At 40.2% G+C, this 20,815-nt stretch overlaps 1 protein-coding gene across 1 annotated transcript; it reads left to right on the plus strand.

Annotated features, from left to right (window-relative positions):
• The first annotated feature begins 331 nt into the window (after positions 1 to 331).
• Positions 332 to 14,487, plus strand: frzb (frizzled related protein). Its single transcript, XM_034562509.1, has 8 exons — positions 332 to 655; positions 6,514 to 6,762; positions 8,391 to 8,426; positions 8,619 to 8,678; positions 9,662 to 9,727; positions 11,853 to 12,057; positions 12,371 to 12,434; positions 13,205 to 14,487. Exons 1-8 carry the CDS (start codon positions 451 to 453, stop codon positions 13,262 to 13,264), a joined length of 945 nt encoding a protein of 314 aa, XP_034418400.1. The 5' UTR covers positions 332 to 450; the 3' UTR covers positions 13,265 to 14,487.
• The last annotated feature ends 6,328 nt before the right edge of the window (positions 14,488 to 20,815 follow it).

Genomic DNA, 20,815 nt, shown 5'->3' on the forward strand with positions numbered 1-20,815 from the left:
GATTGCTTTAACTTATATAAATGATGTGAGTACCGGACCACTGGTTTCATGAAATGTAATGACACACACATCTATGAGCTTTTAACGGATTTACCGGTGTTGACTTTTCATCTAAAAGGAATCTATTTTTTTTTTTAGCGTGGAGGATAAGAGAAGAAGAAGAAGAAGAAGAAGAAGAAGAAGAAGAAGAAGAAGAAGAACCAGGAGGGGGTGAAGAAGAAGAACCAGGAGGGGGTGAAGAAAGCAGAGGAGGGGAGGTGTGGACAAGGGAGGGTAGAGGAAGAGGAGGAGGTGAAAGTCTGAATAAGAGCTCCTCCCGCTTCCTCGAGCTGCCTGCAGACCGGACAGGCAGCAGAAAAGCACCAATCAGCAGGAAGAGCCACGTCCTTATTTGGATTTAAGTCCCCGTGAGTGACCGAGAGACTTCACCCCGGAGTGGCTCCAGTGAACATGCTCTCCCCGGGACTCTGCGTGTCTCTGCTGGCCGTGTCCTGCGCCCTGTGGCCGGCTGCGGTCCGGGCGGCGTCCTGCGAGTCGGTGCGGATCCCGCTGTGCCGGTCCATGCCGTGGAACATGACCAAGATGCCGAACCACCTCCACCACAGCACGCAGGACAACGCGGTGCTGGCCATCGAGCAGTACGAAGGGCTGCTGGGTGAGTTGCTGTCCGCTAATGATCTCATCGAGTCTTTAATGGACTTCAATTAACCGACTCATCTAAAAAGAAACTAAAGTTTCCCGAGTCAACCTCAGTGTTGCACTTCATGAGCGCGGGGCATCCAGATCACGTTGCGTTTTATGATGTATTATTATTTTATACCGTTTCTCGTCTGTGCACAAAGTGCCGTCTGACGTTTATATTTAAGACCTTTTTTAAAGGATCTTTTACAACTTTTTATGTGAAATAAAATACATAATTCGTTAAAGACCATTTAGGCCTTTTAATGATACATGAGTTATATATCGTTACAAATAATATTGTTTTAGCCCATGGTTAAAAGAAAAGACAACAATTAGACTATTAATTGATTATCTGCTAAATTGATCTATTAAATAATTGTTTTCATCAAAAATGCCTAAACCTCATTCAATTCAGTTTATTTCAATTCAGTTTATTTTGTACAGCCCAATATCACAAATTACAAATTTGCTTCAGAGGGCTTTACAATCTGTAAACATACGACATCCCTGTCCCAGGACCTCACATCGGATCAGGAAAAACTCCCCAAAAATAACCTTTCACAGGGAAAAAAGGGAAGAAACCTTCAGGAGAGCAACAGAGGAGGATCCCTCTCCCCGGATGGACAGATGCAATAGATGTCATGTGTACAGAATGAACAGTGTTACAAAGTTACATAAACACATTACATGAATATGACAATGTATGAATGGAACTCCAATCCATGAACTTATTTGAGAAAATTATGAATTGATTAATCAAAAAATACTCTAGATTATTCAATAATAAAACTAATAGTTAGTTGCAACACATTAACTAATTAAATAACCTAAACTGAGACAAACATTAGTATAGGACATTAGTACATTAGTACAGATATCATCATCCTAAACAGGAAAAAAAGAAAACACCAAATATTCTCTGGCTTCAGCTTCTCAAATGTTTGTTTTTCTGTTTTATATCACTGTAAACTAAATATCACGTCATTTCACAACATTATATCTGGCTTATGGACATTGTGAGGGGCGTTTTTCACTCTTTTTCTGACATTTTATAGGCAAAACAATTAATCAACAATATTATCAACGGATTAATAAACTCAACAGCAGCATGTCTTTTCAGAGACGCTGTTACTTCTTCAGCAGAACTGTGACGTTGCATCCTGAAGCCGATGTGACCTACCTGAAGGACTTATTACACCCAGTAATTACCAGCACATGGGGAAGTTTCATCACACAATGTAAAGCGATAAAGTAGGACCGTGAATATGAGATATGAGTTTACAGTTAATTCTGTTTAGTAGCTTTTTTTGCCACCATCACTCGTTGACTCCTTGCTTCCTCGATGTACATTTTTGTTTGTACGCCCTCTGACGTTTCAAAGAATAATGCAACGAAGCACCGCGTTGCCACATGTATGTATAAACAAACAAACTCTCTACGGAACACATAGACACCAGTGCAGCTATTTTCTCCTCCTATACAGTAACTTTTGTTTTTGTTACACCTGTAACCACACCCAACAGCGATGTCACTGTGTCCTAGCGTACATCTTTACATCACTGTGATAAGGTGAGAATTTAAACCACCGCAGGTCAGTAAAAACAAGATTCATTACTCTTTAAGGACATCACAGCTTTGCGTGGTGGGTTATTTATGTGATACGATGCATCACTGCACTCTTTAAATAATGCATTTTCAAATCTGACAGTTTAATGCTGCAAACACAGAAATTGCAGAGACAAAACCCAGGACAAATAAAAACAAAACTACCACTTTATTTATCATTTACGTGAACTGAACCTCGACTAGATCTCGGTACAGAGACCAGTCGTTTCAAACTGATCCAACTGGCAGCTGCTTGTTCTCCTGTTTAATATCTGCAGGAGGACTCAAACGGTTTGCAGAGCTGGATCTCGTCCGACTGAGTGATAGGAAACCTTAAACCGCCAGTTCATGGAAAAGAAATTTGTGTAAATCATCATTTTGATTAAATTGACTCAAGAAGGGGAAAAATATTGGCTCCCGATAAAAATGCCTGATTTTTGAAGAGCAACAGCCTACTCTTAGTTTCTGGTTTGACTTAAAATCCAAGACCACAAATCCATCACGCAGGCGTTCATGAAATTGCTTCCAGGCAGAATGTTGAAAATACAAACTTGTGGCTCAAACTCCTTGAACCTTAGAATAATTGTCCATAAATTAAGTTTTCTTTCTGGGATGTCTGAGCATCTAGACACATATTAATGGACTGTCATCTAGTAGGGTTGATCACTGGGAATGAATAATCCAGTATTTCCCAAAGAATTCTTGCCATAATCAGTGGTATCCTGGGATTTTTAGCATGTGTGTGCTAATGTGTTTTTTTCTATATTCCTCTTGCGTTGTTTACCCAAACTAATGTATAATTTCAAACTTTTAATCTACTGTAGGTCTTTCTAAACGTCACTGATTGTTAGTAATATGTATATCTTAGTTATTAGACACATTACATTATTTCCAAAGTTGATCAATCTGCTGAAGATTTTCTTGTACGATCATCAAGTCTATAAACATAGTTTTCCAGACCTGAAGGGTTATAATCACTAAAAGCGTGACATTATCACATTTGAGAGCTGCAACCATCCCATATATATCATATATATTTAGTTTGAAAAATACTGAAATGATTAATCCTGACAATTTCCTGTTGATTGACTAATCAATGAATCGACTGATCATTGGAGCTCTAAGGTGCATCATTTTCTATTTTCACAATGTCATATGCAGGTCGTCCATTAAATAAAAGTATGACAGTTTTATGTTTAAACCTGATCTTTTTGGATCTCACACTACATTAAAATAAACATATTTCCATTTGGATAAATAACACATTACAGAAAATAACACCATGAGTGGGTCAAAACGAGTGTGTCCTGGAAAATAAAATAAAAAAACGTTTCACTTGCAGCTGTTTACTTTTCAAAATGGCAGTTTATAGTTCAGCTCTTTGGCAGTGTTAAAACTGTAAATATAAACTATACAGGCGTCCTAGTTACATCACAAATAAATGTCTGAGTGCAAGGCTCCTGCTCCTGCCACCATCAAAATAACTTACAAAAATAGCTGCATTTCCCTGAAGCACTACTAACCTCCATACTTTCTCATGTAAGCACCTGGATGTCAAACGGATAAGTAGATATGCTGAAAAAGCATCAAATGTAATGTTGGCATTGTGCTTATTTCCCACAGTAAAATATGGAGAACTACAGGAATGTAAATGAGTGAAAACAATTTTCTCAATGTACAGCAGAGCTGACAAATATCACTGTGTCAATATCATACCTTCACACTTCCTCATGCCTTCATCACCTCATTATCAAAATCGGTCCTCCTCCTCCTCATCCTCCTCCTTTTTCAGGTCCATTCACAACTGTGTCCAACCAAATTGTTATTCATGTCATTTCTCTTTATAACCTGCCAATTAAATGCAAAGTAAATTTGTTTTTCTTTTCTTTTTTTTTTTTATCACTTTGATCTCGGCTGTACATTTTTATACTTTAAAGGTTTGGCCCTCTGCACTCACCTTGTCTTACGCACACAGTTCACTATGTGAGGAATGTGTGTCAGAGATTTCAAGGTTTCCTTCAGAGCTAAAACTGCTGATGTTTTTTGGGCAGCAGAACTGTTGGAAAAGAAAATGTTATCAGAACTGCAAAAACAAAGTGAAGTACTATCTTAAAATAGGACTACGGTTGTGAAAAAAAGGTTGTAAATCCTGACTAGAAGTTTGGGAGGCTATGATTTGTTATGAAACCAGACTACGAGTCTGCGGCTATTCATGAGGCAGGCTGTCCTTCGACACGGCTATGCTTTTCAATCCAAGATGGCGCTGGCTCAACTCATAAAAAACGTAGTCCGCAAACCCAATGGGTGATGTCACGACGACTAAGTCGTTAGCTGTTAGCGAGCTAATGTTAGCTTTATGTTAGTGTCGTCAGCTAAGGCATAAACTAAATACTGTTGATAGCGGATGTTCGCTATTGGAACATTATCCACATTCCACGATAACATACATTTCCTAAAACTGACATTTGGACATTTGCAGCTTTTAGGCATTTCTCTGATGTTTGCTAGCAGATGGAAAGTAACAGGGAGGCACCATCACACAATACAAAGTCAATAGCGAGCGATGAATTAATTAACAAAATAATAACTGCACTCTGTCACTATGCAGCTATCATGACAAATGCATGTTTGAGGGTAAAATCAAGAGTTTAACAGGTTGAATATGACCTCCAGTAAAACTCAGTGCTGGGAGTTTTGTCTTCTTGTTCTCTTCTGTTGAGCTGAGGTTGTTTTACTGACTTATTGGTCAATGTCATGAAGGGTTGGTCTGTCCAGCTGCACTGCTGCCAAACCTTCATTTTATGGTGTACTTCAGTCCAAGAAGTAATAAAATAAACTCTGCTTGATGCCGCTGATCGTAAGATACGAACTGGCCTGAGAGTTAAAAGTTCCCCCAAATTATGAAAATAATTGATCCAGTGGCATCTTACTTATGCCCCTCACAGTATTGCACACTTAAAATGTTGAGTGAGTTGATTTAGTTTATGCAAAAGAATCAGATTAATTAGAAATGTATGTAAAGCATTTAGCCCAGTCACATTTCAATAGTTCAACAGACTTGAACCTCTTGTGTGTTTTTGATGAGTTGAGCTGATAATGCTGCTCTGCAAACCTGCACGTTCTGCACATGGACTATCTCCATCTGTAAACTGTGTATTGTTTACACAAAATATATTTTTACAGTGTACCGTATATCTACAGTTTAACTTTCTTTATCTGGTTGTCTGTCTCTGTAGAAAGTATATATATTAATCATTTTTACAAGGATTTAAAGCTAATATAGTGTTGGGGTTTGACCTAAACTGTATGTCGAAAAAGTGTGACAGTCAAATGGTCAAACAAGCATCTGAAACCCACTTTCCCATCTTTAAAAAGTCGGAGTTGCTCTCTTTGACTTGGCCACATATTCTTATTAAAAACTTTATTATTTAGGGTTTTCTGCTGTAGATAATTAGTTTGGGGACAATCTTCGCTTCTCATTGCCACGTGTATTTAGCCATGCATTACGAATAGTACCACCACTTTGGTCCCGACTAAAATATCTCAACAAATATTTGAATGATGGCCATGAAATTTTGTACAGACATCCATGTTCCCCAGAGGACGAACCTTACTGGACTGGTGATTTCGAAGCCCCGTGGTTCCTAAATAGAGCCCCATAGAGCTGCTAGTTTGGTTGTAGATTCTTGTTCCTGGAAAAAAAAGAAAAACACTCAAGGGGTTCTCTCAAGAAATATATTATAGACCAAGCATGTCAACTAGAAGAAGTTCATAGTTTTGGCGATATAGGGGACTGCACTTACAACCTTCATCACCCGTAACCTGGTCCTTAGGTTTTGAGAGGGCTGCTCCAGGGTAACACTCATGGTTCTGATCACAAATTCCCATGCTTTTAACAATCCTTGAAGAACTTTTTCTTCTAAAAAGCCTCCTTTTGGATGAAAACGTTTCTTAAAGGAACCCATAGTCTTAGGAAGAAATATTTATGAAAAAGTTTAAAAAAAGAAGCATATGGTTCTGTAATACTTTAAAATGTCAGTCAATGAGAAATGTCTCAAATATATTTTTAAAAAGCGGAAAATGCTGATGCTGAAATATCATTATCGTATATATTTTCCTCCACAAGAAGTTTTGAAGCCTTTTTAACTGACTCAACTGTACCAAGGATATCGTCACTGATTGAGTACTCATGGTAACACACCTGTCTGTGTTTTCCTGCCTCTTCAGGAACTGGCTGCAGTCCGGACTTGCTCTTCTTCCTGTGCGCCATGTACGCTCCCATCTGCACCATCGACTTTCAGCACGAGCCCATCAAACCCTGTAAAGCGGTGTGCGAGCGGGCAAAGTTAGGCTGTGAGCCGGTGATGAAGCGTTACAACCACAGCTGGCCTGACAGCCTGGCCTGCAGCGAGCTGCCGCTGTACGACCGCGGAGTCTGTATCTCACCTGAGGCCATCGTTAAGGCAGAGGGACCAGGTACCTTTATTATTCTTATGACTGAGCTTGGTCTCCGATGGCAGCTGAGGTCTTATTTGTGTCAAAACCATGTTGACTGCTTTGTACGAGTGATAGCGTAATAGCAAAAAGCAGAGGAAACGTAGACAAAGGAAATATAACGTGATCTATAAATTGCTTACAAAAGTGATACATATGGAACTTGTAGATTAAAGAGAAACTGAATATTAGAGACAAAGCACAAGTAACTAGCCATCACTACATTTAAACATTTATAAATTATCTTGTTTTCTATTTTCATTTTGGCATTTTGAACATAACTTTATTTTGTCAACAATAATGCACGTTGAAGGATGTGTGTCTATTTGTAAAATGTAATAATCAATAACAGCCGATTAGTGATACGAACCATTTGTGCAAAACTCACAGTTAAAATAGTCAAATTTGACGAACTAACTCACTTAAATAAAAGTCAGTCTATCGTGAAGGTTGTACTTCATGGAGAGGCAACAGGTAGAGGGAGGAACAGCACACAGAACCTCTCAGATATTAATCTAAAATCAGTTTCATGTTATAAACTCAATATGGACTAAACAAGGATTATTTCACCCTCTTCTCTGAAAAGCATGGTCCATCAGAAAGCAGTTTTCCCAACTTAGCTGAGTTTGTATCAATGTGTTCTATCATGTTTCTACTCTCAGCAGAACAGATAGCGTGAGTCATTTCCCCGCCGACTTCACTCCCACTGATTTTTTCAAAGAGCTCCTTCATACAGGCGGCCCACTCGTTTTACACTCAATAAAACCTTCACTGCCCTCTGCTTCTTTAAACAGTCGACCAGCAGGTTCTGAAAAAAAAATAAGTCCCCTCAATCCCCTCGACCTCCATAACGATACGCCCACGCATCTCGGAGCGGCCCTGGCTCTGCAGGGTTTTGGGATTTTCCCTCGATAGGATTTGTTGATTTTCTGAGGTTCAGTCAGGGTGGATCAGCTCAATTGGGTTTCAGTGGCCAGTCTCCAGTCTGAAAGTTGCCGTTACCCAGCTTGTCTCTGTTTGGAACAGAAATCAAAGGGCAGCCACAGTTTGCCTGTTTGTTTCCATTCATTGATAACTTGGTGTTGCATTCAAAGACGCTGTGACACAGAGTGCACTATACGAGAATCTAACACAATAAAAAGTCATCTTTTACCTGGTGAGAACAGGTGATGAGTAAACAAGACTACGAGTCTTGTGGCCATACTTGTGTTTTACTACAAACTCCTTCTGGACGTCTGAGCTCCCAACACCGTAGTGTATCCACAATCTCAATTTTCCGGTCGCTACCTACAGGCCATAACCATATGGGAGGATTGAAACGTATATGTAATTCACCAAAGCATCCACGCTGCACCAATCCACCTGTCCATTTTGTGTTCGAACCAAAACTCTGAGACACTCAAACTCAGCAACTCGCCCCAAAAACCCTGAGGAGAAACTTTCTTTAACAGCTAAATTACTTGTTTGTTCTTTCCAACGCTTTCATTTTGTGGCTGTAATGAACACTGCAGCCTCTAGGGGACCCTATAGAGGGACTTCAGAGTGTATGGTTGAATTCGCAAAGCGGTTCAATATTTCTCATTCTGTTTACTATTTCTGTCTTTATGTAGATCCATACCACCAGGACCCAGCCAGGTGTAACCCAGGTGAGCCTGACCTTTGACCTTCTCTTTGCGCAAGCTTTGATTGCTTTGCTAGAAGTTAGCTTGATTGCGTAAGCTGGTTGATTATTGGAACCATTATTATCAATAACGTTTTTGGGGGAATAAAACTAACATACCACCTCGGAATCTCAGTTTCTAAAGAGATGATCTTTTCTGGGTTTGATCCTCCCACAGAATCCAGTCCAGACTTTCCAATGGACTCCAACAACCTCCACTGCAGAGGAACAAATGGAGGTAACCTGTCTGTTTACCTGTCTCTTACGGCCCAATCCCAATGTACACACTCAGGGATTCACAGACTTTGAGCCGTGTTCTTTCAAAGTGCGAGAGGGCTTGGGGCCGTCCCACTGTTAAATTGTAAAAGTGTTTGAGGGCTCTCTCGCAGAAATGTTGAGCCCTTTTTAAGCACACGTTCTATAAGTTTGCATTCCTGCACAATTCATAGCATTGTGACTTTAAACACTGAGTTAGCAGTGGAAGTCAGCAGACTTTAAAAAAAAATACATAAAAGAGGACACCACATGGGTGTTTAGCCTGGCATAGTAAAGTTACATAGAAATATTAACATTAACGAGTCCGCAAAATCACATGAAATCAGAGGAATGCAAGCATGGGCTTTATTACACACCTAGTTTATTCATCAACCATTTCTTTTAATTTTGCTTAGTAACGGTGTTTTGACAAAAAAAGTTTTTACCAATTTTCCTCTCGTTTGGTAAAGAAAGAGCTTGAAAGACGGTCAAATCAGTTGGTAAAAAAACTTTAAATAAAACCCTACAGTTGTACATAACGTGTTTTGATGTCATCAAGGTAATGCGATATGTTGCTGCAAAGTGCTGTCCTGTTCCAATTCATACTATTTCAAGCCCTTGCAGGCTCTCACACGCATTCACCACGTGACGCCAGTAAGCCCCTGAGGGTTCAGGGTTTAAGGCCTTCGAGGGGGAAAAGTCCACATTTCTTTTTTTTCTGAGTTAGATGAGAGGATTGACTCTCATCTCTGTACGTTAAATATGAAGCTAAAGCAAGCAGCATATTGGTTTAGCTCAGCATAAAGACTGGGAACAGAGGAACAACTATCTAGCATTCCTACCATATGATGTTTATGCAAAGTGACAAGTTCAGTCTGCAGATGTGGACTTTTAAGGAGGCTGTTTTTTTTTTTTTAAATGGTATGATCCCTCACTTTGTTTTTGTTTTTTTGTGTGTGTCTGTAGATCGCTGTAGGTGTAAGATAGTCAAGATGGGTTTGAAAAACTACCAGAGGAACAACTACAACTATGGTGAGTCATCTCAGACATATGAGACCGAAGAATCAGTATTCAGTGTTGTGACGCCACCCATTGGTTTTTGGACTGACGTTTTGAAGCATCGACTTCGCCATCTTGGTTTTGCAACCAATCAACAGAAGTTACCATATTCAGGAGGGATGTAGAGACACCGTATACAGCTCTGGCAGGGGAGAGACCTGTCAATCACAAGGTTGCCCTGCCTAAAGCATACGTTATGGTTTATTTGACTCTAAATGGACCATCATTTACTAAATGAGCATCATGTTGTATTGAAGAAGACTTGAAACTAGAGATTGAGACCATAAACTAATTTTTACAATGTTTACTGAGGGAATAAATCAAGTGACAAGTAGGGTAATTTTCTCATAGACTTCTATACAATCTGCAACCAGATGAGTCGCCCACTACTGGTCAGTTTTAAGACACTTCTGCATTGGCTTCACATTTTTCAGAACTTGAGGTCGTCGCCTGCATGCAACTTAAACTTAAAGCTGGTTGTTGGTACATTTCCAAACCTTTAAGGTTTTACAGGGAGAATGTGGTATGTGCACCACACCTGGAAGTCAATCATCTCTTCTCAATGCTACATTTGAGACATCAACGTCACCACAGATCTATCCAACAAGTCTGAATGCTCTTTACTTCACTCCACTAGCTGCTGCTCGGTGAGGTTCATTTCAGTATCACGAAACTCGTCTTTCTCTCTGACTTGTTTTTCCTCTTCCTATAGAGGGAAATATTCTAGAGGGAAATATTCTGGTGCTGAGGCTATTTGGTTACTTAGATTAAATTAAACACACTGAACCTAAAAGCCCAGAAAGGCTTTTCCAGATGATTACAGCGCACAAGCATGATTTGGCAAATCCAACAGAGATTTCCATGTGCACTCCTTGAGCTCGCTAATGCCTCTTTGGCCACAGAATCCATTTGAGGAAGATTTTAGGTTTTCTTTCCAGAACAAGAGCTCACTTACAAAATATTCAGATATAATGAAAACGGAGGAGTTTATTGAAGAATGGTGGCGAGTCAGAGTGCTCAACAAGGTGGTCTTTATAGTGTGACTGCTGGCATGTTCAGTTAACACTGCTGTTGATTTTACTATTGACTCCAACCTGCTACACCACACAGAGTTACTGGTTTCTCCTCTATCTCTGCGTCTTCCACCTTTTCTAGTTTCGTAGTGCCATACTTGTGATGCTGTCTCCGTTCTTGTTCGCATCAAAGTGCTTTACAAAGACATTTGTATACATGAGCTTACTTTTATCAGCATTGAGACATTTATGTGCATGGAAATAAATACAAGTGTGTGTGTATGTATGTATGTATATATAAGTATATATGTGTGTGTGTATATATATATATATATATATATATATATATATATATATATATATATATATATATATATATATATATATATACAAAATAGAAACAACATTTTTTTAATTCGGTGTATCTGAAATAATAACATAATTTGTCGCTCTGTTACTCCTGGAGCTTTTGTTGTGTTTTCCTCGCAGTCCCATAATACTTGAATTACTAAGGGAGCCTTTTCCTAGAAAAACAATACAGCTTTACTTGGTTCTCCTGCAGTGGGCAGCTGCGAGAGGAGGGCCTCCAGGTTAATGGTGTCTCATATTGTATCGGGGCAGCATGACTGAAAAAGAGTTATACTGTTTCAACGAGGACAACTAGAAAAACACAAGAGGTGTTGGAGAGGTTAATAGTGAGTTTAGCCCACAGTACTGTCCTTAGAACCAGCTGTCTTTTCAGCACCAAGGACAGCGGCCGGTCTTCATGGTGACTCATGATAATAAATACAACCAAAACTATTGGTTTGTTCAATGGACAACAGGTTTCAAGTAGAGGCTGTTTGAAATATATATTGGAAGAAAATGATCGGAATATTTAGTTGTATTCACTTATTTCTGATTTTGATTTATTAATTTGCCCCAGAGAGATATGGGCAGCGATTCAGAGGTCTGGAACAAGACCAGGGCAAATTTGAATAATCAGTGATCACGTGTGGTTTTATTCTTTAATCCAAAAATGTGATCAAAAGCTTTAAACTCCAGTGTCCAACATGTCCATGTATGCTGACTACCTTCTCCTTCAGTGATCAGAGCCAGGGTGAGGGAGGTGAGGAACCGCGGTCTGGAGCCCACAGCGGTGGTGGACGTGAAGGAGGTGCTCAAGTCTTCTCTGGTCAACATTCCCAAGGAGACGCAGACGCTCTACTACTCTTCCTCCTGCCTGTGTCCTCCTCTGTCTCCTGGGGAGGAGTATCTCATTATGGGCTACGAGAACGAGGAGACGTCCAGGTATGAGTTGGAACAGACAATAAAAGTATTGTGATGGGCGTCATGGTTTCCTCCAGGAAATGTGTTTGTATCTTTAAACTTCAACTCAATGCAGGCTCCAGAAGTAATGTGTGATTATCAAACTAAGTTGCAGTGCAGCCCCTGATCTGGCTAATTGTCTCATCTTTTTTGCTGCATTGATTAATTGTAGCGCCACTACTTGTTTCTCTCTACATAACATTGTCATAATTTCTTCTGGCGTTAACTGGGGTCAGCTCCACCGTAACATCCTGTGGGTATCTCTACATAAACCTCACTGTGTTTGTGGTTGCAGGTTGCTCCTGATTGACGGCTCCATTGCTCAAAGGTGGAAGGAAAAAATGGGCAGGAAGATCAAGGTGCGATTTAAATACACACAGACAGCAGCAGTTTCTGAGAAGCGTATCCTATTATTTTTACATGTGAACACGGGCGGAGGCGTGATAAGTTGATTCTGAGTTGCAATGAACTGACTTGTTTTCCGTGCAGCCTGTTGCACCATCTTACCGAGAGTTTGATTGAGAATTTGATTGGAACTGTACAAAGAAAGAAGAAATTTTCATTTGTATTAATCCCACAGTGGGGAAATACTTCTCTGCATTTGACCCATCCTTAGTAATTAGGGAACAGTGGGCTGCAGTGAAGCGCCCAGGTAGCAACTGGGGGTTCAGTGTCTTGTTCAAGGACACTTTGACATGCAACTATGGGGAGAGCGGGGATCGAACCGGGTACCTTGTGGTTGACGACCCCAATAACGTTGCACAGCCTGACACTCCGAGTTGCACCATTTCTACATCTAGTAACGGCTCGCAACAGAAATGTGCAACTCATGGAGCTAACGTTAGCTTAACTACCTAGCTAGCTACAACTGATATAGCAAGAAATGAGAGGCTGCTTTTCTCTACTTCTGTCTGCAATGAAGGACCCATTGTTTCAAAAGCATTAAGCATGCGAAGTTTGATGTACATACAAATGTGTTAATTCAGTTATTAAATATCTGAGTATACAGTGGCTGGCATCTTTAAGATTACCAGAGCTGTGTCTGTGTGTGTGTGTGTGTGTGTGTGTGTGTGTGTGTGTGTGTGTGTGTTAACAGATCATTCATTTATTTTCCTGTCTGTTTGTCCAGAGATGGGATCAGATCCTGCAGGGAAAAGGCCGAGCAGCTCAGCGCCGGGGTCGCCACTGAGATCTGTCTGTGTTTGTATGTGTGTGTGTGTGTGTGTGTGTGTGTGTGTGTGTGTGTGTGTGTGTGTGTGGATATTGCACTATAACAGGCTGTTGTAGCTGAATGTAGTTCATCTCTTCATCTATCAGACTGTTTGGAGTCAGATTTTTGTCTTTTGTTTTCTTTGCACAAACATTAGTGTGTGTGTGTGTGTGTACACCTAAAGCACTCAAAGACAAGAGAGGGGGTGGAGCTTTGAAGCTGTAGTACTAAACCCTACGCAAAGCCATACATTATGTACATGACACTTTTTTGGAACAAGTTTATTTTCAGTGGTGGCCATGTTGGCCCCACAGTCCCTCTCCATGGTCACAGTCTTTAGATGTTGGCTGCGTTACTATGGCGATGTGGCGGAGGACAGTAAAAGCCATTTGGACCTGGACATTTTGGACTATGACAGATCTGTAACCGTGACCTTAACGTTAGTGAACTCTGCAAAAAAGGAAAGTATAATACCACTTTTTTCAGATGGCAACTAGACCAACTGAAACTACAGCAACCAGGAACAAGGCCAACAGCAACTAGGAACAAGCAACAAGACCAACGGCAACTACAGAAACCAGGAACAAGCAACCAGACCAACGGCAACTACAGCAACCAGGAACAAGGCCAACAGCAACTAGGAACAAGCAACAAGACCAACGGCAACTACAGAAACCAGGAACAAGCAACAAGACCAACCGCAACTACAGCAACCAGGAACAAGCAACAAGACCAACAGCAACTCCATCAACCAGGGCAGCAGCAGAATGTGGGCAGATGGAAAGTTGTCATGAGTATTGTTGGATCCGGTGGCTCCTCTGGTCTCAATGTGTCATGATAACAGAAAACGACGAATGTCTGTGTTACAAATTGTTGGACAGGAAATCTACACTCAGTGGACACTGTATTAGGTACAGCTATATGATCTAATGCAATTAAATACAACAGCTTAGCCATACATTTTACATTATTAGGTGCATTTTTATGTCCTCCTTTGTTTACATATATGATGGGGCACAATATTACAAACACCTTTGAATAGCCAAACCTTTGACACCAACATATAATTAAACAGCTCTATGACGTAAAAAACTGAACATTATAGGCAACATAAAAATACTTCCTAAAGTGGCCACTGAGTCCATGTACTTTTGGAAGAGTGGAGTGTGCCATTGGACTTTTTTTCGATCAATTATTAAGTTGGTCAATTTTAAAAAGCACATATTCCTGTCACTGTTCTGGGCATTCGACCTCATTTAAAGGTTGCAATCTTTTCAGGGTTTTTCAAATGGAAAGAGCAGTGGCGTAGGTCACCAAATGCTGAGTCAACATTAGCTGAACTAAATTTGAAGATAACTGGAAGGGTTTGTTCAGAATTGCGTGTGTGCGTGTGGATAAAATGACTTTTTGTCAGTGGAGTCTTGTGACTTTGAACAGGCTTCAGTCCCCCTCAATCCCCTGTGTGCCACAATGCTTTAATTACATTAAATTGATCATGAAATGAAAAATGTCAATTAACAAAGGAAGGGAATAAAATGTTACATGGAAAATGGCAAAAGTTTTTTGAAGTTACACTTCAGACTCCATACCTTCACATTCAGATTGTTTTGTTGAGTTCCACTAATCGTCTATTTGCTCTCACTAAACTGCACCACATTTTAGGATCGCATCCAGATGCCTCTTGATCAATCACAGAACTGATCTTTTCAGTTCTAATAATAATTTCTTCAGGTTGATTAGGTCATGTGACATACAGCGTCATGTTTTGAAGGGAAGTGAATAAGGGCATGTTAAATCCATTACTGAGACACACTGCTTGTTTGATGGATGTGATGCAGGGGAGTTGAAAAGGGTACAGTCACATTATACTTCACACCTATGAATATTTGCTCAGAATACAAACAATTTCTATTGAAACCTGTTCCGGTTTCAGTGCGATCTCCAGCCGGCTCCGGCAGTTCAGAGTCCACCTTTGATTGTTCGGCCAGCCAATAAAAACACTGATGGAAATGGAGACGTTATGCTTCTAGTGTCGGACATCACATCCTCCACACCACAAACTCAACATTCATAACCTGCATCAGAGCCGTGTCAGAAGACTAATGTGACCGTAACTCAACATTATGATATCTATCATTTTATTGTTGCTGCTTGCAAGGAAGTATGCTTGGCACGCGTTGAGTAAATGTGCAAACCTGGCACTTCAGCGTGCCGTGTCTTTGTGCAAGAGTCTTACAACAGAGGAATTCCAGGAACTACGATAATGATCTCCTTTGCAGTAAAAAGTGCAACACATCTCTGCACAAAGGGAGTGTGGATAGTCCAAGGATCGAGCTCTGAGAACTCTATAGTTGGGAAGAAACCAGGATTCATAATAAAAACCAGAAAGTAGTCATGAAAAAGGCCTTACAGTCCGGAGTGGCTGCTGTCTGAACACAACCTCTGATAAACAAAGAGTGTTCTCATTGTCATACAGCAACACACTAAACACTACACTTCTTTTATCAGTAAACTATACTCCGATATGTTGAACGCTGGTCTCTTCACAGCTGTTTGAACCAATAAAAATGAATTTAAACGACATGGTCACATGCACCCAGCTGTGTTTCATCTCCTTTACCACACAACGTTGGCCGTGAAAAGCATGCACCACAAACTTGTCTTTAACACCAAAACTTCAAACTGAATCACTAATGCGTGGATTTTAGCAGAGGAGGTCCCTTCACTGGTGGCTGAACCAGTGATGTCAGGGCGGCATGCTGCTGCTGCCTGATCAGACTGCAAATGCCACAGAAACAACCATAATATGTGCTCATCATCTTTGCATACAGTTATTGCACAGGCCTAGTTTTCAGGCAAGAAAACTGAAATTTCGACTGAAGAGAAGACCGAATCAGCACTGAATGTCACGGTGGTGTGAGATGTGATGCTACCCCTCACTTACAGTGAACAAAACACATGTCTTTGAACTGAACAAAACCATCTGAACCAGCTTAGTGATTCATAATTTCCACTTTCTCTATGACATTTTTTGTTTTCCAGACTGGTTTGCAGCAATTTCTTCATAAATCCAACTTTCTTGACGTGCAAAATTGTCTTTCAAATCGATTGCCAAAGAGCAAAAATAATTGTTGTTTTCTTGCAGAATGCTATTGTTAAAGATACCAAATACATAAATGTAACGGTACGTTTTTTCTTTTTTCATCCAACCAACAGTCTTTGTTTTCCCGTCTGGGTTGCAGAATTTTTTTGTAAATCCAACTTTCTTGACATGCAAAATTATATTTAAAATACATACATATCTTTTCCCAAATAAAGTCCCATAATGGTCTATAATAAGAGGTCTTCGGGACTTCGTCTGCACATGGTTTGCCTCCAAGTTCAAACTGGTTGATCATTTCTTGACGTAGCAAAGCGAAGATTGGAAATTATAAGTTTCAGAGCATAGTGGTGTTGCACTCTGTGGGAATTTCTTTTCTTTTTGACACAGCATTTATCCAGATAAATTGTTTTAAAAGTCGGAAAGAGACCTTTATAATACAGAACAAGCATCAAACTAGAAGAGGAGGGGAGTTGACCCTTTAGACCTCCAGTGTTTCTTACTGATGGGAGTAAAGTTTGTTTAACAAAACAGAGCAGCAACATTAAACACAGCCAGTGTGTGTGTGTGTGTGTGTGTGTGTGTGTGTGTAGGCGTGCTTCCAGTAGTTCCTGCCTACTAATTTCCAGCAGTGTTTTCTCAGCTGCAGTTTCCATGAGAGGGAAGAGAAAATGTTTTCATGGATTTACTGCTATTACACCTCCTTATCCTCCTCCACTCTTCTCCTCTCTCCTCCTCTCCTCTCCTCCATGTTGACTTCAGCTGACTGCCTGGCTGAAAACACACCTGGTGTTGGTATAAAGTGTCGTCTGTTCCTCCGGTGTGACTGGCTCTATTCATGTTCTCGAGTGCTGACACAGCAAACAGTCACACACAGAATATGTTCATACTGACTGACCTCGTTGAATGCAGTTAAAGCGGCATGAAGTGATTTTTTCAACACTAGAGGGCAGAAAGTCCACAATAACAAACAGCTGGAAAGGCCGGAGATACTGCGTCAACTGAAAACACATGAACCGAACACAAATAAAGAAGCAGAGAAGCACGTTCATCCCATTGCAGTTCACTTTTCCGTTTACTGGTTGAGTGTTTATCTCACGTTTGCTTTGGCTCGGGTTTGGACCGGTTTGTGGTGCGCTCGCCCATTTGGTCCGATATGTACTGGCTTTGGAGCCACAGTTTAGTCTATTATTCTCTGGTATTTCAGCCCAGGTTTGGTCCAATATTTGGTGATCTTCTAACCCAAGTACAGTCCAATGTTCTGTGGTTTGGTCTGGTACATACTGCTGTTTTAGCCCTGGTTTGATCTGATATTCTGTGGCGTTTTTTTTTGTTTTTTCCTTTATTTTCTTGTGCTTTTGCCTCGGTTTGGTTGAATATGAACTGGTGTCTTAGCCCACTCGGTACAATATTCTTGTTGAGTTTTAACTCTGGTTTGGTCCAGTACATACTGGTATTTTAGCCCTGGTTTGGTCCAATATTCTGTTGTGTGTTAGCCCTGGTTTGCTCGTCTAATATTTGTTTATTTAGGATGTTTTATCCCAGGTTTTGTCCAAAATGTCTTGTGCTTTTGCTTGGTTGTGGTCTAATATTCTCTGTTTTGGTAGCTCACGCAATATTGTTGTTGGCCTATATTCACTGATGTTTTAGCCCTTTTTTGGTTCAATGTTCTCTGTCCTTTTGGTGTTTTTGCCCTGGTTCAGCCCAATATTACATAGTGTTTTAGCACCGTTTGTATTTTAACTGTTACGAGTTAGGTATTTATCTGACGGTATCCAGAGAAATAGGAGCATCAAATGCAAAGTGGTAAACTTTACATCTGTTAATCCGAGTACAGCGTCTTAGGAAGTGCTGCTGTCCAACTCAAACACGCACAAACCAAAACTATCCAACACACATCTGTGTGACACACACACACACACACACACAGTAAAACCAGGTTGGTTCCCACAATACCTCGGCCAGTGTTTGCCCAACTTGCTGCTCCATTTCACATCATGAAACAATAGAACGCACACACAGTAAGTGGTTCCAGTGGTTTATGCAGCAGTGCTACGTCAATGCTGACCTCCAACTGCCCGCAAAACACAGAGAGGGTGAAATATACAGAAATGTCCTCCTGGTCTAATTATACTCAGAAGTGGAAAGTACCTTCGGTCATTTGGATAATTACAGTACGAGAGAAAACATTTTAAGTAGCGGTATTCTACCTCCACTTTGTAAGGCTTTCTACTTTTTACTCATTTTATTTAAAACTCCTGAAATCTGAAACTGTGTAATTGAGCACACAATGATCTCTCCCAACTGAATAAGGGTGGAGTAAAAATTAAGCACTTTTTGTGTTTTGAATACTTTTGTTTAGTTCTTACAAACATTCATAATCCATAAATATGTCGTTCATTCAAATATGAATGTGGTCGGACTGTCTGTCGGTGCACCACTGTTGTATGGATTGTCATGAAATGTAGTTCAGACATTCATGATATGCATCTGACTGTTCATCTTGCACCAGCATCATTTTAACTTCTACAACATGTTGTTTTATGGCCAAATACCTGCAGTATATGCAACGTTGTGTCAATGCATCTTATAGCCAAGCACAAATGTAAAATGCTATATATTTATACAAAACCAAGCAGGCAGTTATACCTCTTTGTTTGTGTTATTTCCTCCGTGTTCCCTGACGTTTAGCGCGATGTGTTGTGTTGTTTTGTCCGGAGTTTACTGTCTGTGTCTGTAAATCTGTGTCTGTGTAATGAGGGCATGAGATCAGGAGAGTCTTCGTTTCTCGACCCAGCTGGTCCTCATCTCATTGAGTGAATTACCTGAGTCACCAAGACAGACTGAGGTCACCACAACCACAACAAACATCAAATAAAAAAACAGAGACAAGACACAAACAGCTGAGAGTGGTTTCTCTCTTACAAGACAAGGCTTATGTGTCCCTGAAAAAAAAAAGAAGGAAAAACATTATAAAATCAGTCGGTCGAACAAGCTCTCGTCGCCCCACCGAGAGTCTGGTCCATTGCTGAGCACACACGTAACTTATTATAACACTAATATTAATAATAACAACAGTTCAGTCTTGGGCTTTGTTCCTGTGCTATATTTGCACACACACACACACACACATTTGTCATATTAGAAATTCAGTTTGAAAAACGAGCGCACAAAGGTTTTCTGACCACCGTGCTGCTGGTTTGAACTCTATCCATCCCATTACAACCTTTGAGAGGTGGCAGTCTATGTGAGCTCAGTGCACATGGTTATTACCATAGCAACCACCTCATGTATAGATGTACTTTGACCAGAACAAGAGATGTTCTCACTCCTGGACCGGCCTGCATTCTGACTGTTAATCGGTGTTCAGGTTCGCCCCCGAGGAACAACAGAGCAGAGGAGCAGCACGTGTCTTCTGCTGGTTCAACTGGAAAAACACACAACCATTACAAACCACTGGAAAGCTGCATTTTTCTACCACCATCTAGTAAAGGTAGGCTTTTGTCTCGATGAACAACTTGTGTTATCACATTATTACCCTACAGAATAATCAGACAGTCCTATTGATCCATCTTGTTCAGTATGCACACTCACCATGTTTAGGGTCACAGAGATTCCCAGCATGCATCACGGTCAGGTTGTATATCCATCGGACTACAAACCTCCCTAAAATCACTATAAATTATAATATAAACCCGTTCTACACATTTGACCGAATAAATCCACTGTGGTTTGAGCCTGTGAGTGTACAGTGACACCTGCTGGCCAAAGTAAGAATAACTTAATTTGAAGTTAATTATTCCCTTCAGGCATGTTCATTAGGTACAGCTAACTAAAACCAATGCGTGCAGTCTAATACAACAGTCCTGCCATAATGTTTAGTGCTAGTTGAATCAGGTTTGGAGGTGTTAATTCAGATGCATGGTATGTTATAAGGCTGTGGTTTGAGGTGCTGTTGAACTGTATTGGGGTTTTACGGGCAGGTGTTTCTATTGTTTATATCGATGAAGGTAGGGCCAATAACAGAAACACCTCTACTAGTTATGTAACTTTACGTTGACATTATCTCTGGAATTACCAGTTGCATTCCTTATTTGGTCAATAGTTTGCAGTTTGGTCAATAAAACACCAGAAAATAAAGAAAAATGTTTGATTTTCCCAGAGCTTTGTCTGACAAATGGTTTAAAACACATACATATTCACTTAAGGATGAACAATAGAATATCCTCTCATTTGAATGATTGCCATATCTTCTTAAACAATTAATGATCTAATTAATTGCCTTTAGGAAAGTCACAATAGCAGTTTGGCCAATAACAGTAATATTTAAAAAGTATATCTGTATTGATGTCATGTTTATATTACACATACAATAATATCCTGTAAATGATCCAGCCCCTTAAAATATTATAATTATATATATATATATA

Source organism: Cyclopterus lumpus, chromosome 21 (assembly GCF_009769545.1).
Source record: "Cyclopterus lumpus isolate fCycLum1 chromosome 21, fCycLum1.pri, whole genome shotgun sequence".
Classification (NCBI taxonomy): Eukaryota; Metazoa; Chordata; class Actinopteri; order Perciformes; family Cyclopteridae; genus Cyclopterus; species Cyclopterus lumpus.

Coding starts and splice junctions, on each gene's coding strand:
- frzb (XM_034562509.1), top strand. CDS start 451: ATGCTCTCCCCGGGACTCTGCGTGTCTCTGCTGGCCGTGTCCTGCGCC. Junction 8,679..9,661: donor CTGCAGAGGAACAAATGGAG/GTAACCTGTCTG, acceptor GTGTGTCTGTAG/ATCGCTGTAGGTGTAAGATA. Junction 9,728..11,852: donor GAGGAACAACTACAACTATG/GTGAGTCATCTC, acceptor CTTCTCCTTCAG/TGATCAGAGCCAGGGTGAGG.